Raw genomic sequence first — 18,287 nt, forward strand, 5'->3', positions numbered from 1 at the left:
ACACACACAGGACCCCACATATAAGTGCATGCACACCCAGAGAGTGGCATTCACACATCTCACATACACATACACACACCCACATATAAGACACACACACACACTCCTCCCAAACTCAACACCTGCTGATAACACAGCAGACAACAGGGGCACAGTGTGGCACGGGGGAAACCCTGCAGGTCTGATCCCATAGTTTTTTTACCAGTGTCAGGGGGATAAAGATATCTGACAAAACTCTTGAGTCACATCCCCCACCAGGTCCCTGCCTGCCTGCAGACCCCACCAAACCAGCTCCAGGCACACAGCCCCTCAGACCCTTCCTCCCTGGGCCCCTGAAGATTGACCACTATTCCGGCAATTGCAGAAAGATCTAGATCTGTAACAGCCGGGCACTGACGGCCTTGGGCCAGGTTTCCTAGAAGCAGAGCCAATGTGATGTGAGCCTTTAAGGGAGAGCTTTCAAGAGAAAGAAAGTGAGGGCCCCAGGAGACAGAGGGGAAAGAGCTGAGCAAGAATGGGATTTGTTACATCTTCCCCCAACCTGATCCAGTGGCGGGGCTCTCAAGCACAGACTGCACCACCGTCAGACAGGGGCCAGCCATCCCTACTACTGTGTCAGTTACTCACTGGGGCAAGGCATCCCCTCCTGGGTGAGGTGGCTCCTATCTGGAGAGGGCAATTCTCCAGAAAAGGGACAGCTGTGAGCTCTTAGCAGTCAGCACTCACCGCAGCTGGGAAACGGGGCACTGGCCAAGTAAATGGGATCTGGTAGGACGCCAACAGGGTCTGCACCAGTGTAGACCAGTGTAATTGTCTGAAGCTCTGAAAGGAAGAGGAGAATTCATCTCTACTCAGGGATGCTGTTCAGAATATTGAGCATCTGACACAGCATGGGCACTGACCAACCCCAACGGCAGGCTGTAAAACAGCCACAGCCACACCAGTGGGTCCCAGCTGAATGTCAACCCCACCTCTGAGAAGGGATTACGCCACGAAGGAAGCCCTGCAGCCGGTGCCCTGTGAGCATCACTTTTCTGAATCCTCAGAACCACCCGGTAGTGCCCCCATTTTCCCCCATTTTGCTGTGAAACAGCCTCAGGCTGGGGGAAGTTAGGCAGCTCACCCAAAGTCACAAGTCCAGTAAATAATAACAGGGGCAGGACTCGCACTCAGACCTGTCTGCCTCCAAAGCCAGTAAACATTTTCCACTCCACCTCACTGGCTTGAAAGAGATTAAAATAGAAGGCAAGTAAGAGAAGCCCTGCTTCCAAGAGACACGAGGGTCCCTCGGTGATGCTGGGATCACGATTTTATCATGTTCAGAGGGGAATGAAAGGGACAGGAAACAAACGACGTGTGATCGCCTGTCATGTTGGGAGATGCTCTTTTCAGAGAAATGTACATTTCATAGAATCAATATGCTCTGAAGCCTCAGAAAGCCAAGGAAGACAAACAACCCTGACCCCTGCACGTGAGGGCCCCGTTTCGATTGACAGTAGAAATTAAATGGAATCATCTGGAGCAAGTAGGTTGTAAACATTCAATATTAATGATCCATTTCAGTCCCAAGGAAGTGAGCTGTGTGCTCTGTTGTTGAAAGACCAGCTTGTCCTGAGACGGGGATTCCTTGTCCTTCCTGCTAAGGGGAAGGGGATGTCAGAACTGTGTCCCCAACCTGGGGTCAGCACACTTTTTCCTTAAAGGGCCAGATAGTAAATATTTTGTGGATCATATGATCTGTGTTGTAACTATTCACTCTGCCATTGTTACTCAATAGTAGCCATAGACAATACATAAACAAATGGGCGTAGCTATGTTCCAGTAAAACTTAATTGACAAAAATCAGCAGCCTGCTGGATTTGACCCACAGGCTACAGTTTGCCGCCCACTGCCTATCCTAACCGATGCGTGCAGTCTGGATGCTGGGCCATTTCTGGATGACAGGATATTTCCCTAACTCGGGCTCTTTGTCTCTTGGGGTCAGTCATTGGCTATTTTGAAGGTCAAGCAACAGAGGTTAGATGGCACAATACGAATTCGTGCCCACAGACCAAACCAGGAAAAACTACTCAGTTGCGCATATGACGCTGCTGCATTCAACCACTGTTTAAAAAATAAATGTTTAAACTTTTTATTTTCGAATATTTTTGGAAAAAATGGTAAAGATAGTACAGAGTTCCCGTAGGCCCACATATGGATGCATTATTATTAACTAAAGTCCGTATTTATTCAGATTTCTTTTGTTTCTACTTAGTGTCCATTTTCTGGGCCATTTATTCAATCACTGATTTATGTCAGCGTGGAACCATGGGTATTTACTCTGTACTTGGGGGTGTAATCCAGTCCTACTTTATCTCGTTGCTCAGTTGTTCCAGCTTTGACCGTGGGACCTCTTTCAGCTGGCTCCTGTGTCCCTCTGAGATACTCCCATCAAGGTGGTGGTGTGTTTTGTTTTGTTTCCTTTACTACTTCCTTACTTTCTGACACTAGATGATGCTCCCAGTTGATCGTCTATATTTCCTACCCTAGTCCTAGAGACAGACATTTCTCCATGGAGCTCAGGTTCCTATTACTGGAGAGGAGTGTTATCACAGGATGGAGATATAGGCACTGGGTGTTCGGTGCTACTAAGCTGTCACTGCTTCTAGCCCCGTTCAGCTGGCAGAGCAGGGAAGCATCTGTGTGTCACTAGGCTGTGTCTATGCACGTGTGTATAAATATTTCTACATGCAACCATCTGTGTCTCTGTGAAACGTGAATTCATCCTGATGTCTCCAGCTCTAATCCATCACTGCATGGATCATCCTAGTCTTCTCTCCCTTGTTTATCTGCATCCTTCAACTCCCACAGTGAGAAACCCGGCCCCCACATCCACTATCCATTTACTTGTTCAGTTTCAGTACCCATGAAGAATGGTTGGTTATTCAACCATTTTTGACCTATAAAAATGGCAGTTTCATATGATTCATCCTAAATGGAAGACAAGTGTGAACTGGTGACCTGGTCTCCATGTGAGTCATGTGGATGCATCAGGATCAACATTATCACTAATGACCATTCAGTCATTCATTCATTCACCCATTAGTGAATCGGTGGAGCATTAACTATTCACCCACCACCTTCTCCTGGGCTCTCCCACCTCACTGGCCACTTCCTCTCGGTCTCTTTGGCAGTCCCCACCCCCATCCTCTGAAGGGCTTGGCCTCCTGGCTGTTCCTCAGACCTGGGAAGCTCATTTCCTCCTCGGGTCGTCTGTGATTATTGTCCCCTCCCCCTTCCTCCAGATTTGCACCCAACTGGCCCCTTTTCTTCTTCACCTCCGCAGTGGCCTTCCCTGACAACAATCACCCACTACCACGTTGCTCTCTACAGTTCTCTTTTTTTCCTACTGCATCCTTATCCAAGAAATGCTCATTCTTTCCTTCGCTGACCCTGTCCTCCATCCGCATTTCGCTTCAGGAGAGTTGAGGCCTGGCCGCGTGTTCTCACCACTAAACCCCCAGTCCACAGAGCAGTACCTGGCTCAGCCTGGGTGCTCCATCAGTGCTTGTTGAATGAATTAATGACACACTGCAACACAAACTTTTACAAAGTGCCCACTAGACAAGAGGTCAGCAGACCTTTCTCATAAAGGGGCAGAGAGTAAATGTCTTAAGCTTTGTAGGTCATGCAGTCTTCGCCGCAACTACTCACCTCCAATGTTGTAGGATGAAAATAACCACGAATAGTCTTTAAATGAATGGGCATGGCTGTGTTCCCATAACATTTTGTTTACAAACACAGTGGCAGCCCAGATCTGGCCTGGGAGCCAGAGTTTGCTGAGCCCTGCCCTCGACCAGTCTGAGCCTTAGACCTCACCTTCAGACGTGACCAGTTCTTCGCCATCATTACCTGAGTCTGGGTCATCACTTAGGCGAGGTTCTTACAGCTGAGCAAGGGGAGAAGCACTGTCAGTAGGCAGCAAGGTGTTCCTCCGTGTTCCTGCCCACCCAGCCCACGAGGCAGCAGGAGAGGCCACCTCAATTCTGATCTCTCCGTGGCTGCTAGCCACTGCTCCCTCTTGGCTCCAGGAGCAGTTACTGGATAAAAATGCAGCAGCTATCAGCTTCCCTCCTCTTGCCAGCCACCTCCCCCGCAGAGACCAGACAGGGAGGGGCAGCTGTCAGTCCCCGGAGACGTGGATTCTGCACAGACTTGGGGACGACTTGTTCCAAGGCGTTCATCTATTTCACAGAATCTTCAAATTCCAAAAAGCAAACGCAAGATGGGCTACTGTTTCATCCACACAGTGGAACAGTGAAATAGTCACGCATCCGATAGGGTATGTAAGTGGGCGGACTCTGAACCCCAGGTGTCTGGGACAGCAGAAGGGCTGTAGAGAAAGTGGCCGTGACTCATCTGCGATCCCACCGCTGGACCACGAAGCATAAACGCTCCCACTGAGAAGCGGGAGGGAGGGAGTCACCTCATACCTTCCCCCTCTCCACCCAGTTCCAGGGCCCCAGCACACAGTAGGCCCACAGGATGATGAGTTTCTCTCCTCCTCTAAGCATGTTGTGATAAGGTCAGTTATTTGCTAATGAAAAAATAAAGCCAAAAGTCGTGGGTGACACTGACCAGGCCTTATTACAAAGTTCTGAAGGAAGTGGAGCTGACTTCCATTGGTTTTGCCCACCTGGGACCCCTCGTTACTCTGGGGAACACAGCATCCCTGCTGCAGGAGCTGCACATGGCATGGATGGGGGTGTGGCTCAGAGCTGGCCAGGCCCCAGTGAGTCCACAGATGGCCTGTCACTCCTGCACCTCCCCCAGATGGACACAGGGTCTGTGAGACGGACATTCTCTTTCTGTTGGACCTGCACACTGGGATGACGAAGGCCCAACGCTGCTGTGTCACTGTTTTCCACGGAAGCAGAACAAATCAGCAGAAGTCAAAAGCCAGTCTTCCCAAACTCCACTTGCAGTGGAGTCTGCCCCACGTCTGCCCCTGCCCCTGCCTCGGGCAGAGCAGTGACTGAACAGACAGCCCTGGGTCTAGTTTCACTGTCTGTTTCCAGCAAAGGGGTCTTTCACTGAGTGAGCCGACCCCTGAGAGCTGACATAGAGCCTTGACGAGGAGAAGAGCAAGGTCAACACACAAAGGGAAGCAGAGAGGGGAGGCGACACACACATGCCGGATCCAGCCATACAGAGAGCCAGACACTCTTGGGTTTCTCAACTATGTGGTCAGTGAAATGCCCCATTTTGCTTAAGCTAGTTGGAGTTGGGTTCCTGATACTTGAAACCAAAAAAGCCTTGAGTCATGCAAAGTAGAAATGCATTGATTTACTGGGAGGCTCTCAGTCACTATCCATTCATGATATCCCTTTTCTGAGTACTGCTCCAGTTACCTAATGTTGCATAACAAGTTGCCCCAAAACTTAAGAGGCCTAATACAATTATATATCATGTTCACAGATTCTGTGAGTCAGGCATCTGGGAAGAGCTCAGCTGGGCAGTGTCATCTGGGGGAGTCTCAGAAGTGGCAGCAGTCAGATATCAGCTAGGGCTGCAGTCATCTGAAGGCTTGACCAGAGGATCCAGTTCCAGGGTTCCTCAAGCACTCGGCTGGCGAGCTGGACTGGATGTTGGCCAGGGGCCACAACTCTCCAGGGGACTGCTGGAGTATCCTCACATGAGGCAGCTGGCTCCCCCCAGAGCCAAAGTGGGAAGTGCAATGCCTTTTATGACCCATCCTGAGAAGGGACACACATCATCTTCTACCACACTCCATTGGTCACATGGGGCCAGCCTTGATTCAGTGTAAAGGGGGACCACATACAAAGGGGATCATTGGGGGCCATCTTGAGGCTGGCTTCCTATCCCAGGCACCCACCATGTGCGAAGGACTGGAAATGCAGACAATGAACACTCAGCCTAGAAAAACCAGAATGCATCCACGCAAACTTTGTCCCCAAAGTCCTTCCCAACCCCTCTCTTCAGACTGCTCCAGCTTTTGAAGAAAGGGGAACCTTGCCCACTAAATTTGGATTTGTGTTTAAGGAATCAGATTTAAGCATTTAGTCACGTAACTCTTTGGTTCCACAGACAACGCTGATGGGACAATTAAAAGACCCTCCATCATCTACATGCCTACAACCCAATCTTCCATTGCACATGTGGCCACACGTCACTGTCCCTTTACTAGATTTATCACAGTTTACTCCCACATCTCTTGAGATTCACTTTCAAAACCCCTGAATTATCCCCAACCTGGCACATAAATGCTTTGTCTCATTTTGTACAGCAGGAGGCAGTAGAGCACAATGGTTAAGAACGCTCACACCGGGCTTCCAATCCTAGCTCCGCTACTTAGTGGCTGTGAGATCTTTAAGTCTGAGTTTTCAACTCCTCCTCTTCAAATGGGGTTGAAAATACACCCGTGTTGTAACGTTACGAGGACGAAACAGTTCATGCTTGAAAAGACTCAGCACGGTGCCTGGCACACAGCAACCGCTTGAGGAAGGCTAGCCTTTCTGCCAGAGCTCTTAATTCAGGGAGGTAATCATCCACTTTTCCCTGACTTCCTGAATCTTCTTTCCTTACAGACCATTGAGAGTTGAGCACATGGACTGCCTCTTCCCTCCACCTTCTCTCGCAGCCACAGCCCCTCCCCACCACACACACACACACACACACACACACACACACACACACACACACACACACACACACACACACACACACACACGACTCCTGCCCCCTTCGGCCCCTCCCACTCCCAACTCCAACCATCCTTGCTGGTTGGTTGATGACACTCAAAGCAAGGAAATCCGGAAAAGACTGAGGTGACGCCAGCATCTTAGAAAGGCACTTCCCTGTCGGTCTTTGTAGGACCTCATGGAGGTTGGGGCCACTTTAATAAGCAAAAATGTGCAAGCAACGGAGTTCTTCGGGAATCCACCATTTCAGGTATTTTTAATGGAAAACATGGTGGGAAAAGGTCTGTCTCCATAATTTTTGCCCCATGCAAAATCCTCTAACATGAGTACTTACTCCTCAAAGGGAATCAGAGGAGCAGTCCCAAGATTGCTGGAAAATGGAGACAATTACAGACAACAGGACAGGCCCAACTTGCAAATGGACCGAGAAAGACAGCAGCCTTTTTGCAGGCACAGAGCCCCTGAGAAGTCCTACCAACACAAAGGTGACCTGGAGCAGCGACGGGGGAAGACTGCCACTTAATGGCAGCGTCCGGAACTGGATGAAACATTCTGACATTTAGTTGTATCTTTCACGAGCTCTTAACCTTTACACTGTGTCAATAAAAAGCCCCATTAACATTTAAAAGGGATGTTTTTGGGTGCCCACTGGAACAGGAGTTAGAAAACACTCCAAGAAATGGATTATGTATCTCATCTGTCCCAGGTCTCCAAGAGTTTACTTCCCTTCATGGGGAAAAAGTAAAACCAGTGAAATGGCCAACAGCCCAAAGCCACTGGCTGGAAACACAGCCGCTCCTCCAGTGGCTGGCAGGAGCCTGGGAATCCTCAAGCTGCCCTTCCGCCCAGGTCAGGCTCCCAGCAAGACCCTCTGCCTTATTTTGTCTTTCTCCATCCTGTGTCCTCCCAGACTTGGCTGAAACATCATGTCTGGGAAGCTTCCCTAAGCCCTCAGGTGGGATCAGACCTCTGCTCTGTACCCCTCAGTCTCCTCCCCCTGGAGGCCCTCTGCTCTCCACACTGCCCCTGTCCACCTGTCGGCTTGTCCGCCCCGCAGTGATTGATGGGTCCTGCACTCCTAGGGCAGGCACCGAGTGCCTATGTCCGTGTTCATGCATGCGGGCATGTGTGCATTCGCTCATTCCTTCCTTCCAGAATGCCCACTGCACACTAAGCGCTGGGCACACGATAAGGAACAAGGGCGAGGGGGCCCCATCCTCGTCCAGCTCTGTCTATAGCATCGTCTTCTCTCCTTGTCTTCATATCCCTGCTGCCTGTCAGACGCGGAACTCAATAAATAAATGTTGGATGGATGGATGGATGTCCCTGCTTCCAAAATAACTTAATTAACTTAATTACTTTCTATAAGAATTAAATTAATGCTGTTCAAATGCGGTGAATTCCTGTGGATCCTTTATGCAAACTGGCAGCCTTCAAGCTTCACGCATCCTACGTTTGCACTTTGGCCAAAAGTTACAAACTGAATTTGTCACTAACCTTTAAAACTTGGAGGAGTTCACAGAAAACTTTTGTCTTCCTGGCTTCTCTAGAAGAGTGGATGCACGTTCCCGCAGAGCACTGGGGAGCCAGAGCCAGAGCCAGAAGAATCGGGCTCCTCCGGACACGGTAGGGCTGTTCACTTCGCCACCCCCACCTCCGACTTTCCTACCACTGAGCCCAGAAGGCAGCTGCTGTGAATCATCTCACCTTTGCTGAGGATTTTCTTGTCCAGCCCCTCACTCAGGACCTATGTGCCCCTCCAGGCAGCTCAGTTTGTGTCCCCAGCATGACGCCAGTGTCATCTAAGGACGACACCTGAGATGAGCCATGACACAAACAAATGGTCAGTTTTATTGATTTTTACCTCTTAACATACCCTCCTAGTGGTACATACAGGCTGTGCAGTTTCTAGCAGGGGTCTCAGATGCAAAGGGAAGTGAAGGGAAAGGTAAATCCAACGGGTGCCTGATCACGTGCCAAACCCCACGTTTGCTGGAGCTCTTCTTACACATGAACGCTGAAATGAGGGGTTACATTCTCACACCACCAGCACAGCTTAAATATTTCTTTGACAAAAATAATATTAATAAATTATCTTCAACTCAGAAAACAAATTGTGTTCAGCAGAGTGACAGGAGGATCCATTCACGGCATTGAACCAGGGGCTGGACGAGAGGAGGGCGGGGACGCGCGGCTACGCAGACCCGACGGAGGAGCCCAGGGCCAACGGCGCGTGCTGGGGTGAGTCACATGCGTCTTTCACGCCAGGGGCGGGTGGTGGCCCCTGGGTCACCGCCCGTCCCCAGGGAGATTTCTGTGGCCTCTTCTCTCACGTCCGCCTTGTCTTCTGTTTCTTGGCTTGTCTCTTTGCGTCTTCCGGGCCACTAGTGTCAGAGGCCGCCTGGCCGAGGGCTCGGACTCCCTGCAGTCGACTTGTCAGCTGCAGTAGCAAGGGAATGAGCTGGAAAGAGAGAGAGTGTGAGAGAGGGGGGCGCCAGGAGGAGGAGACTTCCGTGCAGTGGGACATCTGAGTCCCCCCCATCAGTGCACCTCCTCCCCCAGGCACGGTCACCACCCGCTCTGTGCTAACGGGAGATCTCAGTTCAGACCAGAGCAGGGCTCTGCACTAGAGAGGGTCACCAGGGCCCCCAAAATATCCCAGGTTTAAGGACTAGGAGACCTGTCGCAAGAGGTTTACGGCCTTGAAAGGAGGCCTTAGGGACGGGACTTGACCTCAAGTGCTGTAACTTCTTCGGCTGCCATGTCCCTGCTGTGAGAGACCCCCTCCCTGACACATCTGTTTCCCGTGAGCTCTCAGGGCTGCCTACCTTGTTGTGGTTGTAGCCGGCCAGCAGGACGAGCAGCGTCAGCGGCAGGGCGATGTAGGATCCCTGCGCGATGTCCTGCTCGGGCAGCTTCCTCTGCAAACACCGAGGCACCGTCAGCCCCGGACGAGGCCCCCCACTGGTGCACCACCCGCAGCCACGCCACAGCCCGCTTCTGAGCCGGCTCCCCAGGGCCACCCAAGCACCCATGCGATCCAGACTCTCGCTACCCAGGAACCGGGCGACGTGGATAAATGTCAAGTGAATCCTGTGCTGTACAGACTCTCATCACTCGCTCTCTGAAGCTTGGGAATGAACTGATTCTGATAGCGAGGTGTGCCTCACCCCCAGACCTTCACTATCTACACTGAGAAAACAGACGGCTGTGGGCAGCAGGGAACTCCTGTGGCTGGAAAGTCGACAGGTCTCAGTTTGTTGAGTCCCAGCTGCACGCGGACTCTTTCCCACAAGGAGGCATCGAGAACCCACTGTTCCAGGCTCAGGGCCATACTGAGGAGCAAGCTAGTCCCAGAGGTCACTCCCAGTGAGGAGGTGAGGCAGTGCTTGGATCCCAGTGGCCATTCACCCCTTCTTCCCATGGAAGGCCCAACTCTCACCAGGGCCAGTCGGAATACAGGCCACATTGCCCAGCCTCCCTTGCAGCCAGGTGGGCCCTGGAACTCAACTCTGGCCAGTGGTACATGAACAGAAGTGACAGGTGCAACACCCAGGCTGCACCCTAGGAGAGAAGTGGTGTGCCCTCCCTCCTTGCTGGCCAGACAGCCTCCGACTAAGCGCACCATTTCGGAGAAGGGTGACATGCTGGAGGACAGCAGAGCCACGAGGAAGAAGGAACAGGGGCCCCGACACCGTGGAGCTTCCACGCAATCCCTGCACTGCTCGCTCCTGAAGCTGAGGCCCCTGCAACGCTGTGTCTGTAACAGCAAACGGACCTATATCCCAACCAGCTCACTCCACCTCAACAACCGAAACAAATAAAGGAGAACTTTCAGATGACGAGAAAACAAGTTAATAAAAAACAAACAAAAAAACACTGGTTCTCCAGGTAGAGCCCAGGGGCCTCCCTTTCAGGAGATTTGCAACGTCCAAAATATTCTCATAATAATACAAAGATACTCTGTGTGCCTTTTCCACACTCTTCAAAGTGTACCATGGACTTTCCCAGAGGCATCAAATGTGATGATGGCATGACTCTTGACAGGTAATGGAATGTGTGGCTTGTGGATTCCTGTGTTTTCAGCATTTCTCAGTTTTAATTTCTAATATGATAAATATACATATAGCCTATATAAACCAAAGCTCTTGGAGATTTGCCGTAATTTTTAACAGCGTGAAGGGGCCCCAAGACCAAAACATCTGAGAACACGGAAGCTGGAGGATGACTGTGGGGGCCTTTTTACCTGAGCTGGTTGAGGCAGAATGAGACGGTCCCCTAATTAAGGGAAGAATAAGGGCGGGAACAGATTTCCATCTCCAACTGCCTACTTCTGTCTCAGATCCCAAGCCGTTTTCCATCAAAGCAAATCCTTCATGAAAAGCTGAATTTAGTGGGCAGTGGGAGGGCGAGGATGAGAACCAGCTGTGAGGACAGCGGTCCAGGCCGGGTCCGGGTCTTTCCGGGTGACCTCGGGCAGTCACTTTAATAAGACTCAGCTCTAAGATTCAACTATAAAATGGCGATAATACGAACAGCACCTGCTGCAGAGGAACGCTGTGAAAATCCAACGAGACGAGGTGTGTGGGGTGCTCAGCAGGGCATGAGATACCAGGTAAAACGTCAGGAACGGGGCTGTCGGCAATGACACCGAACACAGGACGAAGCGACGCGCCCATGGAGGCCTGAGTAAGCGTGCGGCTCTGAGCTGCCCAGCCGACGGCCACGCAGCTCTGCTGACCAACCCCAGCTAAGTCACTCAGCCTCTCTGAGCCACCGTAAAGACAGCAGAGCAGCATCTTCCCTGGAAGGTCTGTCGTGAAACCCGGCAGAGGCCCTGCACCGAACGGCCCTCCTTGCCCTTGTCACGTGGCCCTGCTCTCATGGGCATCGTTTCTCTCGTTCTCACAAGTGGGGTCACACTCCTGCCAGCAGCTACTAGGCCTGGCTGCTCAGCCCCCACCGAGTGGCCCCTCTGTGCTGCCCAGGCTGCCCACGCGGCTCCCTGGACTCAGGGATTGTCCTGGTGGAGCCCTCACGGGTGTCATAGTCGTAGGCTGCAGTCTTCAGTGCCCCACCAGAGGCCCTCACCCTCCCCTGGGGTCACCATGTGCCTCCATGCAGAGACAAACGGTCCCCTATGTGCCCATCTCTCTGGCACCTTCTGACCGAGTCGCTGCTGAGGGGAACCAGGTACGTGCTTCCTCCCGGGGACAGAGGAGGAACCTCTGATGCAGGCTAAGATCCTATTTGCCAAGTCACCAAGCATGAGCCAGAAAGCAGCGGGAGCGCCGTGTTCAAGTCCTGGCTCTGCCACACACGAGCCCCCAGTCTTCTCCTCCCTGATTCGGGGATGATAATCCCCACCAACTTCCCACACGAAATGGGGTCTGAAAAGCACTCGGCGGTAAACGGATGGCATCTGGGAACAGATACACGTGGAACCATTCTTCACACCTGCACCCGCCTTCTCCTTACCGTGGGATTAAAAATCAAGGTGATGTGCTTATGGTAGCCCACTGCCGTGAAGGACACTTGCGGCAGGACGTAGTCGTACTGGGACCTGGGCAGCGTGGAGTCCAGAAGCACCACGTAATTCTGTGCACAAGGAAGAAGTATTTATACAGAACAGTTGGGGCAAAGCAAATGAAAACTAAATCCTAACGTATGACTGTGATGTAAAGGACTTTATATTTCTAAACATAAACTGCAGTTTACACCTCCACACCAAGGTTGCTAACTTTAGAGTGATAGTGTCAGCGGGCTCATCCAGCAGTGACAGCCGTGCATCCCCACCTTCAGAGCCTGCAGCATATCTTTACAAGCACATCCAACCTCCAGCTGCGGTCCTTGGAGGCCATGACTTTATGAAATACACAGTTATTATGAGCCAATCCTGATGAGGATCAAAATGAGGAAGACTTTTTAATCCGAAATGAGGTTGACTTTCAAGGGACGATACTTAAGTGGCTCATTAGCTGGCAAGTTCTAAGAACGCAGTGTCTCTGGAACAGTTCCAGTGATAGTCACAGGCCTGCAGGATGAGCCCGGACCAGGGCCAGGCACCGTGAGCATGTTAGGCAGATGCCCACTCTGCTCTCAACCACTGAAGAGTGGGATCACTGCCCCCATTTCACAGATGGGGAGAGCAAGGCCTGAAGAGGTTAAGGGTGACTTGCCCGGGTCACTCAGCTGGTGAAGTTCCAAGCAGGCTGTGAGCCCAGGTGGAGTCGGTTTCCACAGCGCTGTGCTGCCTAACGTGGCTTGATTTCAAAGGGCATCCGAGAGGGGAGGATATAGCTCAGTGGTAGAGTGCGTGCTTAGTATTCACAAGGTCCTGGGTTCAATTCCCCAGTACCTCCATTAAAATAAGTAAGTAATAAAATAAACCTAATTACCTTCCCCCCAAAGTAAATAAAATGTTAAAGAAAAATAAAAAACAAAGGGCATCTGGAGAAGCAGAGAGGAAGCCCAAAACTCCATTACAACCTGCTTCATTACTGTACAGCCATTTCATGCCGAGAAAGGCCATGGAGTACCATCCCTGCAGTAGGTGGGGATGACACACACAGGTTCACTGCTCGCCCTCCCAGGGCAGGTCCCCCAGACAGGAACCAAATTCTTTGCAAAGTATGCACTCATCCCACCAACCACAAGAGTTTGCTCTGCCTGATTAGAACTGACAGCAAACATTCTATAATCAGGGAACGATGTCCAACACCCAGGCCTTAAATAGGTTATGATATTTCCTATGCTATAGACAACTGTGCAAACATTAAATAATCATGCTATAGAAGATTTAACAGTGGGGAAAATATTTGTGGCATAGTCTTCATTGGAAAGCACAGATTAGAAAACAATGTACCAAATAGTCCTAGTTTTGCATGATCAAAATAAATAAAAATGCATGTGCATGTATGTGTATAAACACATACATGCACATGCATTAGAAAAAGACCAAAAGGATACCTGGTGCTTATTTCTGGATGATGGGATTATGTCTGATTTCCCTTCTTTCCCAAATCTGCCCTGAATGTGCATTATTTTTGTAAACAGAAAAAGAGCCAATTCTGAAAAAATAATCCCTGGAGAGCCCCACTGCCTTTGACTCAGAGCACGGCGTCCACCGTGTCTGCAGGCGGTAAGAAGGCGGAAGGCAAGAGAACTGTGAAAAGTGGAATTGCTACGACACAGACAGACAGCAGCGTGGAGCGGGCGTCACCTGGCCGTCTCTGAGCAGCGGCGGGAAGTGGAAGAAGAGGGACTGGCCCAGGGATACCGTCTGGATCGGGTTGTCGAGGTTGTCACTTTTGTAAAGCTTTACCTGGAGAGCAGAAACAAAGCAGGACGGGCTTTTGAAACTGAACCACGATAAACATTTCATTTCAGACATCCTCGGGACAGCTTATCTCTTGGGGAGAGAGGATCTTTGGAAACGTGGGTTTTTAAAGAAGCAATCGTCCTCTCCCCTGACAGGCCATTTCTAAGGCATCTGAGATGCCAGTTACGTGACACGGGTGGAAATGTTAAGATTTTAAAATAGATTCTGACAATTTACGTTAATGCTCAACATAGTAATAATGTTAAAAAAGAACAGCTTTGAACATATCTGTAACACGCCAGGCCTGCCACGGGCACTTTACATTCATTGTCACCAGTCCCGGCTACGAAAAGGGCATTGTTATCATCCCCATGAGACTGCATCACCTAAGGTTGCGCCATTATCATGCAGTGGAGCCTAGGACCCAGCCAATGTCATTGAGAGCCTGGCCCACCTGGCGTGGCCACCCCACATGCTGCAGCCTTAACCCCAGAGGTTTCCCTTAACCTGGAAGCGCACTCCCATCTCACATTTCGTTCTCTGGCTGCTTCCAGCAGCAGCTCAGTGCTTTGTGGCTGAACTTTCTCTCCAGCCCAGGTTGGCTGCTTGGTCCCACTACCACATGCAATGGGGCATGAGAAGAGGGAGGTACACCCCTGGCTTTGGGGGCTCCACGCTGCCCCCACCACAGGAGGAGGCCAGAGCTACCCTCCCCAGGGCTCCCACGGATACTCTTCTACATAACACACAAGTCAGGAGGAGTTATCCTAAAACGAAAGTCACAGACCAGAAGCCTGTGGGTCACATCCAAAACCACGTATACACTCTTCTGCCCTGTATGGTGTTCTAAGTCAATCTGAATTCACCGCCTATATTTAAAAATCAGGTAATTTCACATAACTCTAACTTCCAGTTTTATGTAAAACTGGGAAGTGATGCCAACCCTGGGCCAGAATCCCAAGGCAGCAAGAATCAGAACCCACGCCCCCTCCCCTCCCATTCCCCAGTCTCCCCACCCCTGCCTAGCCCTCTTTATTATCGGACATCACCCGCCTGGCCCCACAGGTAATGTGCCTGCAGCCCCCAAAGGGTGGCTGAGGTCAGTTAAGTGCACCTTCTCACCCAGTCAAATACTTCACTATATGTAAATTACAAGTGCCTCCGAAAAATACACCCCTATGGCAGTTCATTAACACCTTTCAGGGGATCACAGGGCATGGTGGACAGTTTGTCATTCACTGTAGAAACAGAGATCCTGTTAGAGCTCGAAGAGCCCTTAAGAGGCCACTGAGTCCAACTCCCTGGTTTTACAGAGCAGGAAACCAAGGCCCACGGGAATGAGGTGATGCCCAAGGCGGCCAGGTGAGTAACTTTGGGGACAGGAGCCAGCCCGGACTGTCTAACTCCGAGTCCACTGCACACCACTCCTACCTTTGACAGGATCTAAAAAGTTATAAGGCGCTTTGCCCTAAAATCGTCTTTCCGTTTCAGACTCCAGATCGTACTGATTGTCCATTAGGCTCCTACTGTGATGCTTCCAAAGACACACACTGCTGGCAAAACAGTCATGTGAAACCACACCACATCTTTTCTCTCCAGAGATCAGCAACCGTCCTCCCAGATACACGCTGGGATTAAAGAGTCTTAAATCTCAACCTCAACCCTCAGCAAGTGCTAGGCAGGCCCAGGTGTCCCGCTCCCTCCTGTTTCAAAGTCAGAAAGAACAGAGCACTTGAACCTGAAAAGGCTGGCCTTACCCATAATGTGGGAAGATACTCGGAGGAGGTGATCACATTTCCACTTAAGTCAAATTGATTTATCTGCCGGAAAACTATGATGTTCACATCATCGATGTCGTTATTCCCAACCTACGCGGAGACAAGGAGGGCTGGGGATGAGAAAGCAGGAAGAGGGACCTCTGCTCTCGCTGTGTGATGTCCTGGGAGCTATTTCCTAGTGCGCTTCGCTTCATATGAAGTGGGCGAAGCTTGCCATTCAAGCCAGCCTCAGTCTGCAGCCACACATTGACAGGAGATGGGCCGCACCTGCCCACGGGCACGTTTTATTTGACAAGCACGGTATTGTTTTTCTAAGTTTTAATTACTTGTCAACAGTTTTAAAAAAGGAACCTCATGTAAAAAAGGCCAGATCTCCTAGCATCTCTTGGAAAAAGGGGAAGATGCTCCTGCCTGGCAGCGATGGGAGGAGCCAAGCCCAGCTGCCCCTCTGGGTGGGCATGTGACCCGTCTGTCACCTTTTCACATCGCCGGGCCACAGTCCACATGACTGCCTGCGACCCCAAACCCTCATAATCTCGTGCCTAATGCCACCCAGTAAAGCCCCCAAGAGGCAACCCTCTTGTCCCACCCAAGCCCTCTTACTAGTCTAGCAATGAGACCTATTCCATAGGGAAAAAGTCCACTTCAAATGACTCCAGAGCCACTTCCTGGGACCTGGAGGGCTGCCTCTTCAGGGATCAATTAGTTAAGCCATGATCTTGAAGGTCAAGAGTCTCTGTCCTTGGTGGGAAAAACAAGGTCATCTGAATATAATAAAGCGGGAGGCCCTGCCACCAATTAAGCCTATGCTCTCTTTATCACCCTCCCTTGATTTGAAATGCTGTTTAGGCCTTAGGATCCTTAACTTGCAGAATAATGATCAGAGCTTGCAGGGGAAGTGGGGAAACAACACTTTAGATTTCTTCTCTGGATGCCTGACAGCAATGCTGTTCATTAAAAACCCACATAAGATGCTGCTTGTGAAGATGACACTATTCTAAGAGGACCCTTAATTAGGATTTAAAGTACCCCCCACAGCAGATGAAAGGCAGGCAGCCAGAGGAGTGCTAAGGGATTTTTTGATCAGGGAAGCAATCATGCCCCCGATTCCGCTGGAGAACTCCGTGCCTTACCGCAATCACCCGGTGGTGGGGGAGGGCCCGCTCGATGTGGTCGTTGCCTTCTGCCTTGAGCTGAATGTGGTATTCACATCCTGGCTGCAAACAAACGCAGGAGTCACATCTTGGGAAAGGGTCCTGTCGAGTGAGACCTGATCCGAGCCTGCTCTGCCTGCAGGCCCACATAGGACAGGGGCCTTCCCGTCCCACCTCAGTGCCCAGACTGCACCTGTTAACCTTCTTAAGAGTTCCTTTAAAAAGCACCCCAATGTAGAAACTTTTCCCTGAAGTTCTGCAACTCCTTCAAACACCATTCAGTTTCTTCTACCCAAGGAAAATTAAATGTGGCTTCTTATTTGTTTTTTCTTTTTTAAAAAACATTTTTCTTCTTTGTATGTTTTTTATTCTATTCCTCCAATTTATAGGCGTAGACCATGTTTACCAAAAAAGTCACTATTCAGAAAAAACTTTTTTGTTGACATTGTACACATGAAGGATGTACACTGTTTACTCAGATAATTTTCTGGCAGACAGCAGTATTTTGTTCTAAGAAAGCCAGCACATTCTGACAATTTTCCCCAATAGAGGGAGGTGAACTGTCTTGAAAAAATGAAGTTTTTTGTTTGTTTATCACACTGCTGTATGGGCTGGCTAGTGGCAACTCTGATAGAGATATGAGTTCAAAGGGAAGTTTTTCGGAAGGCTGGAAATCAAATAAAATTCAGCTTGAAGCAAGGCTTTACTAGTAGAAATGAGCCCACTGTTTGTAAACTTCTGAACTATTTTTTTCTTACATGCTTATTTTAAAAAGAGATCTGCATCATGTCCCCAAAAGGTGACAGATCACTTATATTAGCAAGGTTTAAAACACTTAAATCAACCAATTTCTGATCACCAACAGCACACGGGACCCGATGACACCTTAGGATCTAAAGCACGGGGCTGAGGTCAAAGGTGACTGTGTGCATCCAAGAGGGCAACCCTGAGACTGGCATCATTTATTTGCAAGTCGGTGTGAGTAACACGGCTCTGCTCTCCTAAACAGTGCGCTGCAGCCTTCTTTCGTGCAGGCAGAGCAGCATCGGGAACGGTGATCGCTTTAGGTTAACCAGGGGCCCTTCCAAGTGGTAGCTTAAGGGTGACTTTTCTCCCCCTTTCAAAATTGTCCTTTTCGATATGTTGCTTGAACTATTTTATAATGAGCACATGGTACCTTTACAAAGACAATAAAGCAGTTATTCTTTAAAAAGACAGAACATTCAAGTTTATGATCGCCAATAGACGTATTAAGCCGCTTTATAGCTCAGTGAGGACAGACAGCACTGGGTTTAGTTCAAAATAGCTGTTTATGCCTCAGAAAGGAAAGACG

General features: G+C 50.1%; 1 protein-coding gene across 1 annotated transcript in view; it reads right to left on the minus strand.

Moving 5' to 3' along the window:
- Positions 1-8,522: 8,522 nt before the first annotated feature.
- Positions 8,523-18,287, minus strand: part of LOC105073774 (BOS complex subunit NOMO1) — a 51,294-nt gene continuing 41,529 nt past the window's right edge. The window contains exons 26-31 of the mRNA XM_010961132.3: positions 16,934-17,017; positions 15,780-15,890; positions 13,924-14,025; positions 12,180-12,299; positions 9,530-9,622; positions 8,523-9,162 (exon numbers count right to left, since the gene is read on the minus strand). Of these exons, the coding sequence (XP_010959434.3) occupies positions 9,031-9,162; positions 9,530-9,622; positions 12,180-12,299; positions 13,924-14,025; positions 15,780-15,890; positions 16,934-17,017 (642 nt within the window). The 3' untranslated portion in view covers positions 8,523-9,030. The remainder of the gene's footprint in view (positions 9,163-9,529; positions 9,623-12,179; positions 12,300-13,923; positions 14,026-15,779; positions 15,891-16,933; positions 17,018-18,287) is intronic.

This window comes from Camelus bactrianus, chromosome 18 (genome assembly GCF_048773025.1).
Source record: "Camelus bactrianus isolate YW-2024 breed Bactrian camel chromosome 18, ASM4877302v1, whole genome shotgun sequence".
NCBI lineage: Eukaryota > Metazoa > Chordata > Mammalia > Artiodactyla > Camelidae > Camelus > Camelus bactrianus.